This window comes from Molothrus aeneus, chromosome 8 (genome assembly GCF_037042795.1).
Source record: "Molothrus aeneus isolate 106 chromosome 8, BPBGC_Maene_1.0, whole genome shotgun sequence".
Taxonomy (NCBI): domain Eukaryota; kingdom Metazoa; phylum Chordata; class Aves; order Passeriformes; family Icteridae; genus Molothrus; species Molothrus aeneus.
Window position 1 is genome coordinate 23,879,035 of NC_089653.1, and position 16,670 is coordinate 23,895,704.

Below are 16,670 nucleotides of genomic sequence, written 5' to 3' on the forward strand. Positions count from 1 at the left end.
AAAGGACTTGGGGTCTGACCCACCTGTGACACCCCTGGCCCTTGATGGCCTTGCTGCCATGTTTAGATGTCAGCATTCGTCCAGCGTTGCTCTTCCTCCTCTCCACACCTTGCCTGGTGTTGGAGCTCTCTGTCTCCATGGTGCCTCTTCATGTTACTCTTTGCTTATTTAAAAAGGGAGAAGAAAGCCAGGTGGTGTCAGGTTCCATTGTGTGTGCTGCTAATTCACCCTCTTACAGTCCTACTCTGTAATTTTCCCTGTGACTAAAGGGGAATCATTCCACCCAGCACTCAAATTTTTTTTTTATTAATTTCTAACAAGGCTTTTCAAGAGTGCAGAGAATAAGTGAAGAACCCCCATATTTTCTTCTTTAGAAGACAAAAAAATGCCCATTTTATTCTTTTGATTAAAAAACATGAACACCTGACTTGTTAGGTAAAAAAACAGATGGTAGAAGCTCGAGGGGTAGTGTGCACACACAAAACATCTGCTGTGCAGATAGTATTTAGCAAATGATGATATCAGAGCCTATTGCATCCCACAGGCTGTAAATTGTGGACATGCCCCTAAAAAACAAGCTCCCAGAATAGGAGGTAACCCCAGCTTTGACTGCCCTGAAATGCTAGGGCTGGATCTAGTTGTGTTGCCTTGATAATGGTCTGCTGCTCACCCAAAGGTTAATTGTTTAGGGTTAGGTTCCTCACCCCATTCTTCTGCTGTGCCCCAGTGCAGGTCTGCTGCCTGCATGACTAATCCATGGAGTATGCCAGATGTGATAGTCCAAGTCCTGTTGCTCTGTTCTGCCTTGTTATCTTCATTATATGCTCTGTGCTCAGAGAGATAATAATTTCTGAATATCATGCTTTCCATAGTGACTGCTCAGCAGCCATATCATTATGGTCTTAAAGATACAAGGCCAGATGCTTTCATTTATACTGGATAAACCTCTGCGGCTTATATGATCAGTTCCCAAACAATAACTTACAGAAATATTCTGCCTTTTGCATTCCAAGAAGTTTGATGGCTACTTTGACAATAAATTACTTACAACAAATTTTATCCAAATTATCTTCTATGTTGTATTTTAATCTATTTTCCTCTCACATGTTCTTTTGCTTGGTGTCTTTATAGACTTAACATGACTATCCAAATGGAAAATCTCATCTTAAATATGAGTCATCATGACCAGCTTTTACAAGCATGAAAACTCTCCAGATTATGACACCTTTGTACTGTGAAAATGAAAATTTAAAATTATATGCTGCATATGGTGAATTATTTATCTATCTCATAGGCAATTAACTACAGCAAATTGTATGAGTCTGACAAAGCAAATGTCAGATATTGTTTCCATTTCTGCTTTTGTTTTGCTTCACTGGCAAAATTCTTACTGATTTCAGTAGTGGCAGATTAAGCCTTGCGTATGTTTAATTTTCATAAGCCAGAAAAAATGTCTTTCCTCTTCATTGTGCCCATTTCCTTTAAATATTTCTGTGTGTCTTTACACAACTCTCCCACTCAAATTTCAACATCTTCCAAGTCTCCTTCCTTGGCTCAGGTTGTCTAAATCCCAACAAGCATTGGCTCAGACTGTGGTCTTACCCAGCTAAGGGTCCATCCCTGCTGTGGGAGACAGACACTACTTCTGTTTGCTAGGAGGTGAAATAAGGTATTGAATAAAGATGCTTTTCTGCATTGCCTGAGTTCTGAGCCTCTTAGGTGTTTCACAGATGTGCAAAGGAGCATATGGATAAATGGTGTCAGCAATATAGTGTAGGCTGTGAGGAAAAAAGTAAGTTACTGAGCTTTAGGCTAGCATGAACAATATCCAGAAGGAGTGACCAGCAGGCAAACCCTGGTGTTTGAGCACCCAGGGACAGGGGGCTCCCTGTGCTCCCCAAGGGCAGCCAGTTCAAAGGGGAGTTGCTCAGGGGCACTGTGGTATGGGTCTTGTACATATTCTCTTAAATAACAAACCTCTGCATTGACAGCAGGTTTGGGGTTTGTCTTGAAGCAAAAACTAATGTCTGGGAAGATCACAAACTCCTAAGATGTGGATCTTCAATACACTTGAAGGTGTTAAAAGAGCATCATCTGAAATTTCCTCATGTCCATGTAGTGTACAGACCTGTGCTGCTAATATGGAGCATGCAGAGATATTTATCTTGTCATGTCCATGTCTAATGTTCTTATCCTAATCTAGACAGACAGAAAAAGATTTCTACTTCTTTACTACTCTACATTAATGATAAACATTCTCTTCTGTTCTCTCACTGGAGCTGAAGGGCAGATAGTCTCTGAAGTGGGGATGAGACCACAGTCAGACCTTGAATGAGGTCTTAGAAATGTCAGTGGACTCTGTTCATTGTGTGTGAGTTAGAAGTGTGGCAAAGTGCAGTTTGCTGAAGATCTGGTTGAAGTTGGGGAGCACTGAGCATCAGTTGTCTGTGTTTTCTCTTTGGAGGTAAAAGCTGGGTAGGAGTCAAGTAGGAGTTCCCCTGGGATGTGCAAGTGTCTCCTGTGGACAAGGACATGCTGCTGCCTCCAAAAGTGGTGCTGTTACTGGCCCCTCATGCTACATGACAAGAGGAGATGTGTGAAAGTGTCCAGTTTAGAAAATCTGGTGAAGAGTGTGGTGGCTGATCTGCTTTAGAAGCACAGGTGAGAATTTGCTTTCAATAGAGCAGTGTAGGTGGATATTGGGTGAAAGCCTGGTTAAAGACTGTCAGCATTGTGATGACTGTGGCTGCAACTGTGCTGATAAAGCCATTGAAAGATGGACATTTTGTCCATGTGGCTACATAAGGCTAAAGTGACAGGAGTCATCATAGTTGGCACAAAGCTGCAAAAGTGAAAATGCTTTTGTGGAGCTAAAATGTCTCCAGGACATAAGAACAGCTGAGTTAAGATGGCCTGATAGGGAGGGAGAGACACTCTGTTTGGATTGGTGTTGTAAATGATGTAACTGCTGATTTTTACTAGCCTGGGGTATGGCTCACAGGTCACCTTGAACAAGCAAATAGCTGCACAGAATAGCTTCGAGTTTTTGAGTCATTCTTTGGAGCATACACTTTGGTCCTAATAAGCAGTGTTTATTAATCATTGAAACTCAACTTTGATTCTAATCACAAACATTATTTTTAGCCCCTCATGCTGAACAGTCTTCAGATATATTTTATCTGCTCAAGAGACCAGTTGTGCTGGGGTCAAATCCCCTCTATTATTAGGAATGTGTATATTTAATAAAATATCTTGTTTATATCTAAGTTAAGCATTTTTTTTTCTTAGATAGGTGTGATTTAATATTTCTGTTTTAAGATGTTTTTCTCTGTTCCCGCAAAACCAAATAATAGTTTGGGAGACCAAGAGAAGGAAGGGTGGGAAGAAGCAGACATCTAAGTAAAACATATGTTGAATGGGAAAAAAATCAGTCATCCTGGGTTCTGGGCCTGTGATTATTTCCACATGCCTGGACCGTATCACTGTGCTGTGTGCCATTAATGTCATTAGATGCTTTATGCCAGAGTGGATTTTTTGTATGCGCTGGTGAGATTGCAGGAGTGGGACCTTGATGGGTAAATGTTGCCAGCGCCATGTGGGCACTGAGGGGGTGCTGCACCTTTCCAAACCTCCTTCTTGTGCTCTGTGTGTGCGGGCACATGCCCAGGCAGCCCAGCAGCCCATGAAGTGCCAACAACTGCCTGGCTGGTTAAGGAGCCTCCAGGCAGGCAACAAAGCTTGTCCTCAGCTCTTTTTAAGAAAAACTAACAAGAAAACTGGTTAATCTAACCCCACCTTGTAAAAATTATTTTACTTGTTAAAAATATTTTTAACTGGTGCTTGGGGCTGGGAGAAGTTGAAGAGAAGCTTGATGTTCCTATTCAGAGGTGCCTGTGTGTCCAGAAGAAATACCAGCCCCTTTTTTTTGTGAGAGCTGATTTGTGAGAATGAGAGGCCTTGGGATCCATTGCCATTCCCTTTGGTTCATGGTGAAAGGAAAAGAGATTTGCTTGCTCCTTCCAGATAAAAATACAGAGGAGTCTTCCAGGCCAGAAAACTACTTTTCCCCCCCCCCTTTTCTTTCCTTTTTTTGTTGTTATTTGAGCTTGCCAGATTGGTCTGCTCTCCACTCTCCAAGTGTGTGGGCGGCACAGAAGAGGTTGCAGAGACAAAGAATTGGGGGAGGGAGGACGGAGAAGCGAAAAAGCCCTTTGGATTGGAGGCATGGTGTATGGGAGGAAGAGGCACAATGGCAGGAGCAGTTGGGGTTGTTTTGGTTTGCGGAAGTTTGCGGCAGATCAGAAGGAGCTGTGGTAGGTCAGAGACGCTCAGTCTAGATGCTGCAGTGGTGAATACATTAGCATGGTTTAGATCCTGGGGATATGGACATTCTTCTGTGTTTGGTAATATGAGTCTCATGTCCTGCTCTGATCCTTTTTCCTGGAAATGGAGATGTGGGATGGAGAAGCGAATGGAGGGAAACATGACCGTTGCTCTACTTAGTACAATATTTGCACTTTATGTTCATCTGCTTTGTGCTTTGATAAAGTAGCTATAAAACAAGTGGCATTTAGTGAAGGTAAAGCTGTGATCTTTTGTCTGATTAAAGACAGGACTGATAAAGTCCTGTTTTCCTGAGCTGAAGAACCAAAACACTTTTCTCATTCCGATAATAGCTGCCCCCAGTCTAATGTATCTGGCTTGTGACCTTTCAGGATACTTCTGTGAGACTGAGTTAGAGTCAAAATGTCTTTTAGTTTGAATAATAGAAGAAATAACAAGGGAGGAAGGCTAAATTTCAGGTAAAATGTGAAAGGCCACAAAGAGTCTAGGATGAGGAGGTACAAAACATCAGTATCTGGTGAGGGGGAAGTAGAAGACCAGAGAATGGTGACTAAAAGATGAACAGAGGGCATGGGAAGGGGCAACACCTGTAACAGGCATGACATGATTTGTTTGGTATTTACACCAGCAAGATTCCTCTTACCAGGGCTGAAAAATTCACCCTTGCCATGCATTTTGTCCTTGAAGTATTTGACCTCCAGCTCCTTTGGTTCCCTGGAGACCAATGTAAAAGAGCTTGTGAAAGCAGCTCTGTACAGGAAAGTTCTGTAAGTAAGTCACATTTCCTCTGAGATGGCCCTGTAGCAGTAGACAGGGCAGTTTTAGGGTGAAAAGGGGTGCATGAGAAGCCATTCCTGGATGAGGATCACTGAGTGTCCTCTGTGACCCTGGGAGCCTTTTCAAAGCCCAGGCTAAAACTTCCTGTGGGCACAAGCAGTGAGGCACATTCTCATGGACATGAGGTGTGAGCCTGCCTGCCCATCTTGCCAGCCCTAAAGGTTTCTTTTGGATCCTGCTGCCCTTCACTGTCCTCTCTGGAGGACTTTCAGCAGGGTAATAAAAAGGTGTTTCTCAGCTGGGCTAATATTTACATCACAAACATACAGTGCCTTTGCTTGGTTACAAACATCCCTGCATGTAAGTGAGAGGCTTTTCTGGGAAAGGGTGGCACAGGAAACAGAGAGGTTATTCACTCTTATCATTGTATCTACTAAGAAAAATCTTTAGCAACTGCATTTCTTTGACAAGGGAGCTTTATTTAGATTACAAAGTCAGGCTCCCAAAAGCTGTCACGTGCTGGAGTGGAAGTTGTCTATCTGACCTTGATGCCGGTGCTTTCTGATTACCTTATTTACCTCTTTGGTTTCACAGAGTCCAGCCTGTGCCCTTTCTAGAGGGCATTGAATGAAGATTGTTAGAATGAAATAACCTGTTGCTTGAAAAGATCCTTATTAAAATTTTTGAAAAAACTCATAATGTCCTTCTTTAGCTCAGGCAGAGAAGCATCACCATTTCCTACAGTAAAATATTGTGAAAGTGAATGTAGTGTTTTCTCTGCACTCACATGTTAAAGCAAAAATGCCATAAAAATACTGTTGATCCTAGCTGGTAATTTAGTTTTTCAGTGCAGAATTTGGATATTGCCTGTGATAAAATGTGAATGAACTACTTATATAATGTAAAAGTATATATATTATACCAGTATTCCCTGTAACTTTGTGTGGAAAGACATACTTGGGTTGCTAAAGTCTGCCATAGAACCTTATCATGTGATACTGTTCAAAGTTTCCAAATATTTCATAGCCACAGAACTGAGCTTGAAATAACACATTTCTCAGTCCTGCCATGTTGTCATTGTGCCGTACCTCCAGTTGAAGTAAAAATAAAGATATTCTCATGAGATTAAAGAAAATATTTGCTTTAAGATAGAAACTTTAGTTTTCTCTGTAGTTCAGAAAACATAAGTCAACTCAATTCAGGTGAGTGTTATAAATCAGCATTTCTCTGGTTTTTAAAATTACAGTATTTCTTCTGGTGACGTGTTTCTATATTCAGTTTCCATTTTATTTGGATAAGCCTAAGATTCTTCTGAATCTTGTTGTGCTTGAAGAAGTAATGTGAAATGGCAGTGAGAGGCAAAGCTATTAATTTAGCATGGAAATGAAGGTCAGAGCTGGAGGCATTTGAAGGCCTGGTTGGTGTCATGCACAGCATGATACTTGCCCTCAGGAATGGGCTTCTGGCAGATTCCAGGGGACCTTGCCCCAGACAGACACAGTTTTTTCTGTATAATTTAAAAGCTCCTGGTTAGTGTTTTCTTGCCAGGCACATCTTATATTGAATTCTGTGAATTTTAATCCTTGCTTCCTCTTAGTTTCCCACAGAGTTTCTCAATATGTTATCCCAAAAGTATACAAGGAAGAGGGAGCACTCTTGGCTTTTGATGCAATAATTTCTGTCCTGACACCTTCATGCCCTGAGTCACTCTCGTTAAAGATAAACCCCCCATCCAGTGGGGGCTTGTGAGCATGTACATGCTGATGGAAAAATGTTGTGCAATTTGGCCTGAAGTCAGTTCAGTTCCTTTCCATAGAAATCCTTCTTCTTGCTCAGCTTTTTGTCCCTCTCCAATACTGCCGTTCCTCTCTTCCCCTGCTGCAGACAGTCAAGCAGGGAGGTTATGATAAAAAGCTGAGTGCTGGCAGCATCAGCGTTAAGACTTGGAAGTCCTGTGGCAGCTTTGGTTTTACATAAACAGGGGTGACAGCCCTTGAGCAGTGGCATGAGGCCTCTGGCTCTCCTTCACAACCTGGACATCCATTGCAACACCCCCCTGATGTCTTTATTGCCCTGCCAGAGACAGCCTTTACCACTGTGCTGCTGCAGCTCCTGTCACTAAAGCAAACATAGCTGATGTCTCATTTTAAGCTAAGTGCAAATGGGAGGTGGTTAGTCAGCCTAAAGATTTTTTCCTGTCCTCAAATTCCCCTTCCTGCTGTGCCTGCAGAGAATTGTATTGGGGTAATTGAGCCACCTGGGTTAGCAGTGGCAGTGCTGTGGTTTGTAGGTATGAGTCGTGATTTCAATTTTAAGAGTTTAAGCCAGAATTTTGAATTTCCTTTGACTTACACTGTGAGATTTGGCTTTCATCCAGAGCTGCAGCTTTATAATAATGCTTAATAATGACATAAGTCGTTATATTCCCAAATGGCTGCATAAACGTCAGCTAATCAGCATATTGCTTGCTGCAGCAGTATCTGTGTCTTTGCATTGCAGAAAAAGGATTGAAGGTGGAGACACACCTTTCATCTAAGTCACCTCTGTTAATGGCAATAAATTAATTTTAAAGGAATGCATAGAAGGCAAGGTTTCCTAGCTGTTTCTTGTGCATGTTGGTGAGACATTTTTTCTTGGTTGCTTTCCTACTGAGAACATAATTTTTCCTCTGAAGTTACAATGGCAGAGGTTCCTGAAGGAAATCTGTTTTCTGTACAGGTGAAGCTTCCCCTTAGGAGCAGTCAGAGACTCATGCTGAAAAAAGACCTAAGAATGTGTTCCCATAAATTATCCTATCTTCCCAGATGAACTCCAGTAGCTGAGAGTTACTGCATTGAGTGAAAAAGGGCAATTTCTAGTCAACCTGTTTGTTACCACAGAGTCAAGTGTAAATGGTAATAGAGAAACTGATTGCAGCTTTTAAACCTTTTAAACCTTTTAAAAGTCATTGAGAGAAGATTCCATGTACCTGGTGAATACTAGATTGATTTCCAGAGTTCCCACCTTTTACCCATGCTGATATTCAAGGAAACTTCTTGGACTGTTTCTTGGCTGGATGTCTCTACCTGCAGCACCGTTAAAGGAGATGTGATCCCCCTCAAGAGAGGTTTTATTTCTTGTTTTGTCTCGCTAACAAACTGAAAACTTTGTTCTCCAGAAAGCCAAATCCAGTTCCAAAGGACTTCTAGCTGCATGAGACTTGCATGAACTGGATTTTCATTTTCTTGGCCTGGCCTATGCATAACTATGATCTTATCCTTGATCTCCCTGAGTTTTCATCCTTTTCTTCTTCTCTCTTTGTATCTTGTTCTGTGTTTCCTCCTGTGCAAGACAGGTCTCTGCAGAGCTGGTTCTCCCTGCTGTGGTTCCCTGCAGGTATCTCTTCTGCTTTCCCTCAGTCAGGGTTGAATGGGCTATTAGGCTGTGTTTTCCCAGACCATGATGGTTCTTTGGCATCCTCCTTGCTGACCTGCCAGCCTTCGCACCAGGACACCAGGAAATCAATGCAGATAGTCATAATCCTTCCTGGCCACCCTGCCTGGTACCTGGTACCCAAGGCTGGGGATTTTATCCTGGGAGGGCTGGGAGAGGTGCCCCATTGCCTGCTCAAGGCTCCTTGGAAAGATCCAAGGTTTTAGCTATGGCTTGATATCTGTGAATCTATTTTCAGAAGTCCTCTGCAGGCTCAGCATCCTACTCTTGTGGTTAATAAGTATATTTAGCAAGATCAGACACTGCCTCAAAATAATCCTGCTGCAGATTTCTCCTGACTTGGACAGCAACACTGCTGCTTGGCCAGAGTTTGCTGGATGCAGTTCATGAATGGAAATGGATTTAGGGGCTGGGTTTTTGTTGGGTCCAACCTAGTACCTTTGTCAGTGATTTAGGAGGGTGTGCAAATGGTGATGTTATTGATTTTTATACTTGACGCCAAAATGGGAGGCCTTATCCTTATTGACAAGGGCAAAGAAACAGCCCAAGGGGACCTGGAGTGTAGTGACAGAGAGAACTGTAAAACAGGAACAGGGCAATGGGAAGGATTTCCCTTTGTCTAGAGGAGAACCTGAAACATGAAAGACTGAGGAGTAATTTGGAATGGATAAAAGTCTGAAATGGGCTTGGAGGTGGCCAGAACAAATCAGCAGTAAGTTTCAGTGTGATGTATCTGTGAAGGAAAGATTATTTGCCATATGGCAAATAATCCTCAAGGAATTATCACAGAACAGGGGTGACAGGCCATTCTACTGCTGTGGATGGCTCTGAGGGTCTGTGCCCCCGAGAACTGCTCCACAGCACCGAGGGAAGCTCAGGGGTGGGAGGGGATGCTGGATTCTTTTTGAAAAAAAATCCCCAATTTTAAAATCAATTGAAATTGTTTATAATTTTCTGCCAAACAGGATGACTCATTCTGGCAGTCTGCCCTCTCCACCCTCCCCTTCAGACAAACAAACAAAGCCAATAAGTTGGAAAAAATAAAATAATCAGACAAGATAGCAATTCACACTTTTCCTTTTGGTGTATTCAAAACAAAGGGCTTAATTTTTTTTTTAAGGACATCATTTCAGAGTTGGATTGAATGACCATAACTTGAAAAAATGAGGTAAAAATAACTCTGAAAATAAAATGGCTCATTTTGAATTAAAGAAACATTTTGTTCAGTGAGACACACAAAGCATTCATTTTTAGGCCAACATGAAATTATATTTTTTTTTCTAGCAATCCCTTGGTTGAGGCAGTGAACCAAGAAGTCAATTATTCACAGAGTTGTAGCAAGATTAAGGTAAGGATGGAAAGCAGAGCTGAAATGAGAAACCAAGGGAGAAAACTTGGGATTGAATGTCCAAGTCAATCTTCATTCTTCCAAGTGAAATGTGGTATTTGATGTTGTGAATTTCTGGACCCTTTGCCTGAGAGGGTGAGGTGCCCCCCGGAAGATGAAAGCAGCAGTATCCCTGTGGCATCTGTGGGTCTCCAGCAGCCTGGGAGCAGAGCAGGGTGCTGTGATGGGTTGGTGTGACCTGAGAGATGTCCTGCACCCACTGGGGCTGTAGGAGCCACACCACGGTGCTCGGGGCACGTCCTCACCCCACTCGCTGCTGCTGTAAATGCAGCATCATCTGGGGAGGGGAAAAAAAATAGAAGGGAAAAAAAAGCAAGATTCTTCTTCTGCCAAGAAGCTGCCATGTGCTCTGCAGAGTATGACTTTGGGCAGGGATGAGCAGAGTGCTGCCTGTGTGCTGCTCAGCTGAGGAAGAGCTGCTGCTTGGCTCTGGAGTGCACGTCCCGGCTGGGCAGGTGGGAGCAGGGGTGAGCCGGCAGTGGTGACTGCATGGAAGGCTCGGGACAGGCTCCTCTTGCAGGTTGAAAATGCTGGACACAGCTTTCCTCAAGCACGCAGCACTAGTGCAAACACCCTGACTATGCTTTTTGGCTTGGGCTTTTTTTGCACTGCTTTTTTTTTTTTCCTTTTCTTTTTGTTGTTTTTTTTTTTTTTTTCCCCTCCAGAAGTGCTGAGACCTCAGCGCACAGACATCCTAAGCAAATAATCCTTACAACACAGGCAAGAGAAAATCTTATTTCCGTTTTTTTCCGGTGGCAGAATCGAGGCAGTGGGATGGCAGGATTTGCCCAACACCATGGTAAGAGTTGGGAGGCAGGGCTGCTCTCGCGGCTGCACAAGTTTCACTCCCGCTCCTTTGCAGGGAGGGGAGCGACTGCGGCGCAGCACAAAGATGCATGAGCTGGTTTCCATCGAGCCAGCTGGGATCTGCCGGCGCTAGCTGTGGCAGCTCGGTGCCTGCTGTGTTAATTTACCCACAGAGCAGTGGACAGGAGAGGTGCAGGGAGAGGAGTGAGTGGGCAGGGGCGTGCGGTGCTGGAGATGGAGAGGAGGGAACGAGCGAGCTCCTGCATGAACTGCGGGATGCAGAGAGCAACCGAGGGACCATCCCTGGCTGCGGTCCCCTGCGCACCTCCTTGCACCGCTCTCGGCACCCCCCTGCTTTTTCTAACGCTGGCCATTATCCATTTATCCATCAGCAGAGGTAATGAGCTGGAGCGCAGGAAGCATTGGATCTGGGCTGAGCATGCCAGCCCCCCACAAAAGAGTTTACGGGGGGTAATGTTTTTATTATTTCAGTCTGTGGCGAACCATTCTGCCTTTCGAGCACTTCTTTATTAAATAATTAATAAATATTAATATTAGTAAATATTAATAATTATTAAACTATTAAATAATTAACAATTCGCCCGCAAAAGCCGTTTGAAGACTGGTGTGGTGATGTCTGGTAATAAATTTTAACTTTTCTTTCTCCCCGCTCTAATTTATTCCAGGGTTTTGCAGTGGTGAGCGAAAGTTTCACATGGCCAGAGTCCTTTGGTTTTATAAATGAGTTCTTAATTTTTGTTTTCTTTATTTTGCCCCGTGGAGTCAGCGGTGCCTCCCGCTTTGTTCTCAGTACCGCCGGGTTTGAGCCGCGCCGGCCGCCCCGCTCGTGGGTGCCTTCGCCCGCCGCGCTGTGCGTGGGGAGGGGGGACACGCTCCATCGGTGAAACGCCGGCAGCTATTTCAGGAAGCGAAGTCTCCTCCTTCTTATGTAAATAAAGATGACAGCTCGGAGCGCCGGTGCCGCGGCGGGAGGCGCGGGTGTGGGCGGAGGCTGCCGGCGCGGGGCAGCCGCGTCCCGCGGGGGCCGGGGACTGCGGAGCGGAGCCGGGGCCGGAGCCGGGCGGGGGCTGCGCCGACATGGGGGGGCAGGTGACGAGAAACCTGCTCTACGGTAAGGAGCGACCGCGGGAGGCGGCTGGGAAAGGTGCGGCGGGAGATGCCGGGGATGCGGATTCTGCCCGGCTCTCCTCCCGCAGCATCCCGCTCCAGCAGCGGGGCTGGCTCGGGAGGAAGGCCGGGCTGGGATGGGGCTCGTCAGGTTGAACACGGGGATAAGGCGTAGATACCTGCCCGGGCAGCGCTGACGGGCTCGCTGTGAGGTGTCAGGGTGGAAGGAGAAGTAACCGTGTCCGTGTGGATCCGTGTGCGCTGTGTGACAGCCCCGCCGGGAAACGCCAGCCCCGCTGCCAAGGTTACTGCCAGCAGCTGAGCGGAATCTCTGAGCAGTCACCTTATTTCTCCTTCCCACCAGCAGTTTCTTAGCTGAATTGCTAAGGTTTGGAATGAATGTCGGTGTGAATTGACGGAGCTGAGGCTCTGAACGCAGCCCTCTCCCTGGGTTTGTTGGGTGATGCACAGCGGGGCGAGGGAGGAGCTGGAGAGGGACCGGAGTGCCCTGCATAGGCCAGCCTTGAACAGAATGTGGCTCTATGGACAGTATGAGACATGTCTCTGCCTGCACAAATCTCGTGCAATTGATACTTCTGTGAGAATATTGCAGTCCTTAGCATGAAACCCCTGTTTTGATCTGAAATGTTCTGCGTGGGTTTGGATGTAGTAAGTGTGCTGCGTGCTCATTGAGGTGTGAATGGGGTTTTCAGAAACCCTTCCGTGTCACAATAGTAAACATGGATATGGAAGACACAGGTAAAGCACTGTGGAGTATCTCATATCCTTGATTTGAATAGAGATACATGAGGTATATACATTTACACTGTGAATATTCATATTACAGCCCTGATTCTTCTCATATTTTCTACCAAGTCCAAGCCCTATAGTTTAAGGAACAAATGGGCATAGTTAGGAAGTAAATGACTGTCCCCAAGATATTTAGCAAGATAATAGAGATTTTTTATTTGTTCATTGTTTGTATTCTGAAGTTTCTGTGGCCTTACCTTATTTCTTATTTAATCTCAGGATATGCATGCAGTATGCAGAATAATTGTACTGCTGGGTCACCAAAAAAAAAAAAAACAAAAACCAAAAAAAACCCAAACAAACAAAAAAAACTCTCTGCTGTCATTCATCTTGTGATTGTAAGTGCCTTTTCCCCTCTGAAGCATTATTTGAATGAATTAAAAAAAAAGTCAGTGAAAGAATAAAAAATATATATGTTTCCTGTGTGTGCCAGGGGCTTGGCATTCCTGTTGGGGCTTTCTCCTGCCTGCAGTTGGCAGTGGACTGCACAGCAATCTTCCAACTTCTGCCTCTCAGCAATTCTACTACAGCAAGCATTCTTCTCTTTAATTTTTATTTGCTGGAAGATGGAGGTGATGTGGCTAATTAACTCAAATTTTCAGACGGGCTACAGACTGTGTTATATACAGAGGTGATGCACTGCTTTGTTCAGCACAGTGATACTTGAAAAAAAATAGGGATTATATAAAAAAAATCGTGCTACAAAGGCACATTTAACAAAAATAGACTACATCTGCACTTGTGGTTTGTCTGTGGCTACTGTTCCTTCAGTTCCATCTTTCTGTTGAATATTTGTGTTTCAGATGTGTGTCAAAATAGCTGAGGAAAGAGAACAGAATCTGTATCCATTTCTCATAAATTGAATTGAAAGTGAATGTAACGATACTGAAAGGAGTTGTATTGATAGCCTTAGGACTGATAATCTTTGTCTTAGATAGCACAGATAATTAATTAACCAGTGTCCTTCAGACATTTCTGGTGACCTCTCCGTGTGGCAAGGATGAGGTGGGATTTTTACAAGCACCTGTTCACTGAAAATTAGCTCAGGTGCGGAGATGCTGCTCCTGCTCTGCTGAGCTGGTCCTGGGCAGACAGCAGGTTTTCCTGAGACTTGTGCCCAGAGCTGGCTTCTGGGTCCTGCCTCTGCCTGGGCACACCCTGACCTTGTCAGGGTCATAAAAGTTAATTGAGATAAAAGCTCCTGAAGTGGCTCTTGAGGGAGGCACCCTGTCAAAAACACCATAAAATCAGGTTGTTTGTTTTAAAAGCTGTGGGTGCCCTGATGTAAGAACAGAGGTTTGGTGTTGGCTGCCAGCTAGCTGAACATGAGCCAGCAGTGTGCCCAGGCTAATGGCATCCTGGCCTTTATCTGCAATAGTGTGGCTAGCAGGACCAGGGCAGGGATTGTCCCCCTGTACTGGGCGCTGCTGAGGCTGCACCTCGAGTCCTGTGTCCAATTCTGAGCCCCTCAGTCCAGGAAGGACATTGAGGTAACCAAGTGAGTCCAGAGAGGGGCCACAGAGCTGTTGAAGGTCTGAAGAGTTAATCATTTGAGGAGCAGCTGAGGGAGCTGGGGTTGTTTAGCCTGGAAAAAAGGAGGCTCAGGGGAGACCTTAACACTCACTAAAACTGCCTGAAAGGAGGTTGTAGTGAGGTGGGGCAAGCAGTGAGGGATAGATAAGGACAAGAGGAGATGACTCAAGTTGTGCCAGGAGAGGTTTTGATTGGATAGTAGAAAAAATTTCTTCTTTGAAAGGGCATTCAGGCATTGGAACAGGCTGCTCAGGGAAGCAGTGGAATCACTGGCCCTGGAAGTGTTCAGAAAGCATGTAGATGTGGTGCCTAGGGACATGGTTAGGTGGTGGACTTGGCAGGGCTGGTTAGGAGTTGGTCTTGGTTATCTTAGAGATCTTTTCCACCCTTAATGATTCTGTGATTGTAGGTTTACAGCAGTCAAGTGCAACTACACACAGACCATCATGAGGAACACCTGGCATCATTTTTCCCCCTTTCACTCACAAATGTGCTCTCAAACAGCAAAGATATGCAGCAATCCTGCTGGATAGAGGAGACTCAACATCCTTTGGCTCAAGAAAAGCCACGAATGGGTGACATGTCATGCATGGGGTTGAATGGCCGTGGTGGTGGCACTGGGTGTCCCTGGACCTGCACTGATGCTTGGCTCTGCTGTGTGAAGTCCTGCGAGCCAGTGCTTGATCCTATTTGAGCCATACTGTACAGGGTCACATGCAGAGGTACACACACAGGCTCACATGCACAGGCATCTCCCTGGGTGAAAATGCTGCTTTCCCATTGATAGGTGGCTGCAGAGCCAAGATCATCTGCCCTAAGGTGGAGATGGTGGGTGCTGAATGGGCCCTGAGTCACCTGAAGGAAAGTTTCCCACTTGATAGAACTGGGAGGAAAGATAAGCTTTGAGCTAGTGTCACTAAAGCTACCTGAGCTTCCTAAGAGAGCTCAATTTCTGACTTTATTCCCCACTACCAAACGAACCCCAATGGCGTATACCATGAGGAGCAGTATGTTTGTTTGTGAAAGGAGTCATCTGATGGCTTGAGATGTTGGGTCATGGGAATATTCTCTGTGCAGTGCTGACACCCACTCAGGCAGTCTCCATCTATGTCCCTATTCCTGGCACTGTGACTGTCTCTGTTCCTCTTTCCCATTCCCTCTTGCTTTCCCACACCCTCTGCAGAAGTCCTTGTGGTGTTTTCCAGAGCAGTCTATGCAGCAAGAAGAGAAGTCAAAATAGGAGGTTCAAAGGTAACACAACCTTGATGGGCAGGATGTTTACTTGCTATTTGAAGTGTAATATCTATATATGCAGTGCTTAACAGTATTTTAAACAGGAAGTGTTGATATGGTTCCTTGTGATTGATAGAAAGCTGGTTTCTACAAGAATGACTGTACACTACAGTCTTCCTATAACAGAGTCAAGGTTTATTAAGTAATTATGTTAAACTACTTGCTAGCTAATCATGCTTGAAATAAATATCTAACAGATGCATATGTCATAATACCTGAGTTCTTCTTATGTGTTTGGTACAACTTTCATGTGCTGCAGTAGTTTTTCATGCCTTGTACGGCCATGAGTGAGCTCCTATTTGTAAAAGATCCTATTCTTGATTTTAGGGGCCAAATTTTGAGATTCAGTCTAAGGAAAAAAAATCCCCAAACACCTGGGTACTTTTTGTCTCTTTCATTAAGAACCAAACTGACACAAAGTGATGGTTTAGCCAAGGAAGCTGCTGCACTGTGTTGGAGGGGGGTTCAGTGTAGGTAGGCGTGCAGAGGTTGTGATGGCACGTGCACATCTCTTCAGAGGACCTTTGACTTGCTAGAGTTTACACTGTGGGTTAGCCCATGTGCAAGGAGTATGTCAGTCTGCATAGCTGCACATTTACTCAATAACTACCCTACCACCACTAGTAATTATTAATAAATCATTAGTTGCAAGGCCTTGTTTCACTTTCACTTTAATTACTCATGTCACCGGCATTCATCAGAATTTTGCTGTGGAATCATTTTTACAAGGAGCAGGGGAAAAGGTATCTCATGGCACATTTTTCAAACAGTAATTGTATGGCATCAGTGTAATTGCAAAGAAGTCCCAAGTGAGATATGTCTGGTTTTTAGCCCGGGAGGTGGTGCTGACTGACAGGTGTGATTTTCAGTTGGAATGGCTGAGTTTTTAAGCTGCTTGCAGAAGGTGCTCTGTAAGCTGTGAATACAATATAAATAATAGCTCGTGGGTCATTTGTGTGGTGTATGCAGAGGATCACATAAGGGTTATGCATGACCAGATTTATATCTCCCATATGTAGGTCTGGTGAGCGATGCAGCCACATTTGTGCGCTGCAAAATGGAAGAAGGAAGCAGGAATTAGGAATTATAGCAGGAGTTCATCCACACTGTGTGGCAATAGGATTTTGGGTGGCTATCT

The 16,670-nt window shown here is 44.5% G+C and overlaps 1 protein-coding gene across 3 annotated transcripts in view; it reads left to right on the forward strand.

Annotated features, from left to right (window-relative positions):
* NEURL1 (neuralized E3 ubiquitin protein ligase 1) overlaps positions 1 to 16,670 on the forward strand; it is a 142,459-nt gene that overhangs the window by 48,671 nt on the left and 77,118 nt on the right. The window contains exon 1 of one of the 3 annotated variants that reach the window (XM_066554677.1): positions 10,676 to 10,760. The exons of 1 other annotated variant lie outside the window; for it this stretch is intronic. In XM_066554677.1, coding sequence (XP_066410774.1) covers positions 10,736 to 10,760 — 25 coding nt within the window. In that variant the 5' untranslated portion in view covers positions 10,676 to 10,735. Of the gene's footprint in view, positions 1 to 10,675; positions 10,761 to 11,850; positions 11,901 to 16,670 lie in introns of those variants that run through there. One more of the 3 variants, XM_066554676.1, reaches the window with a different exon arrangement.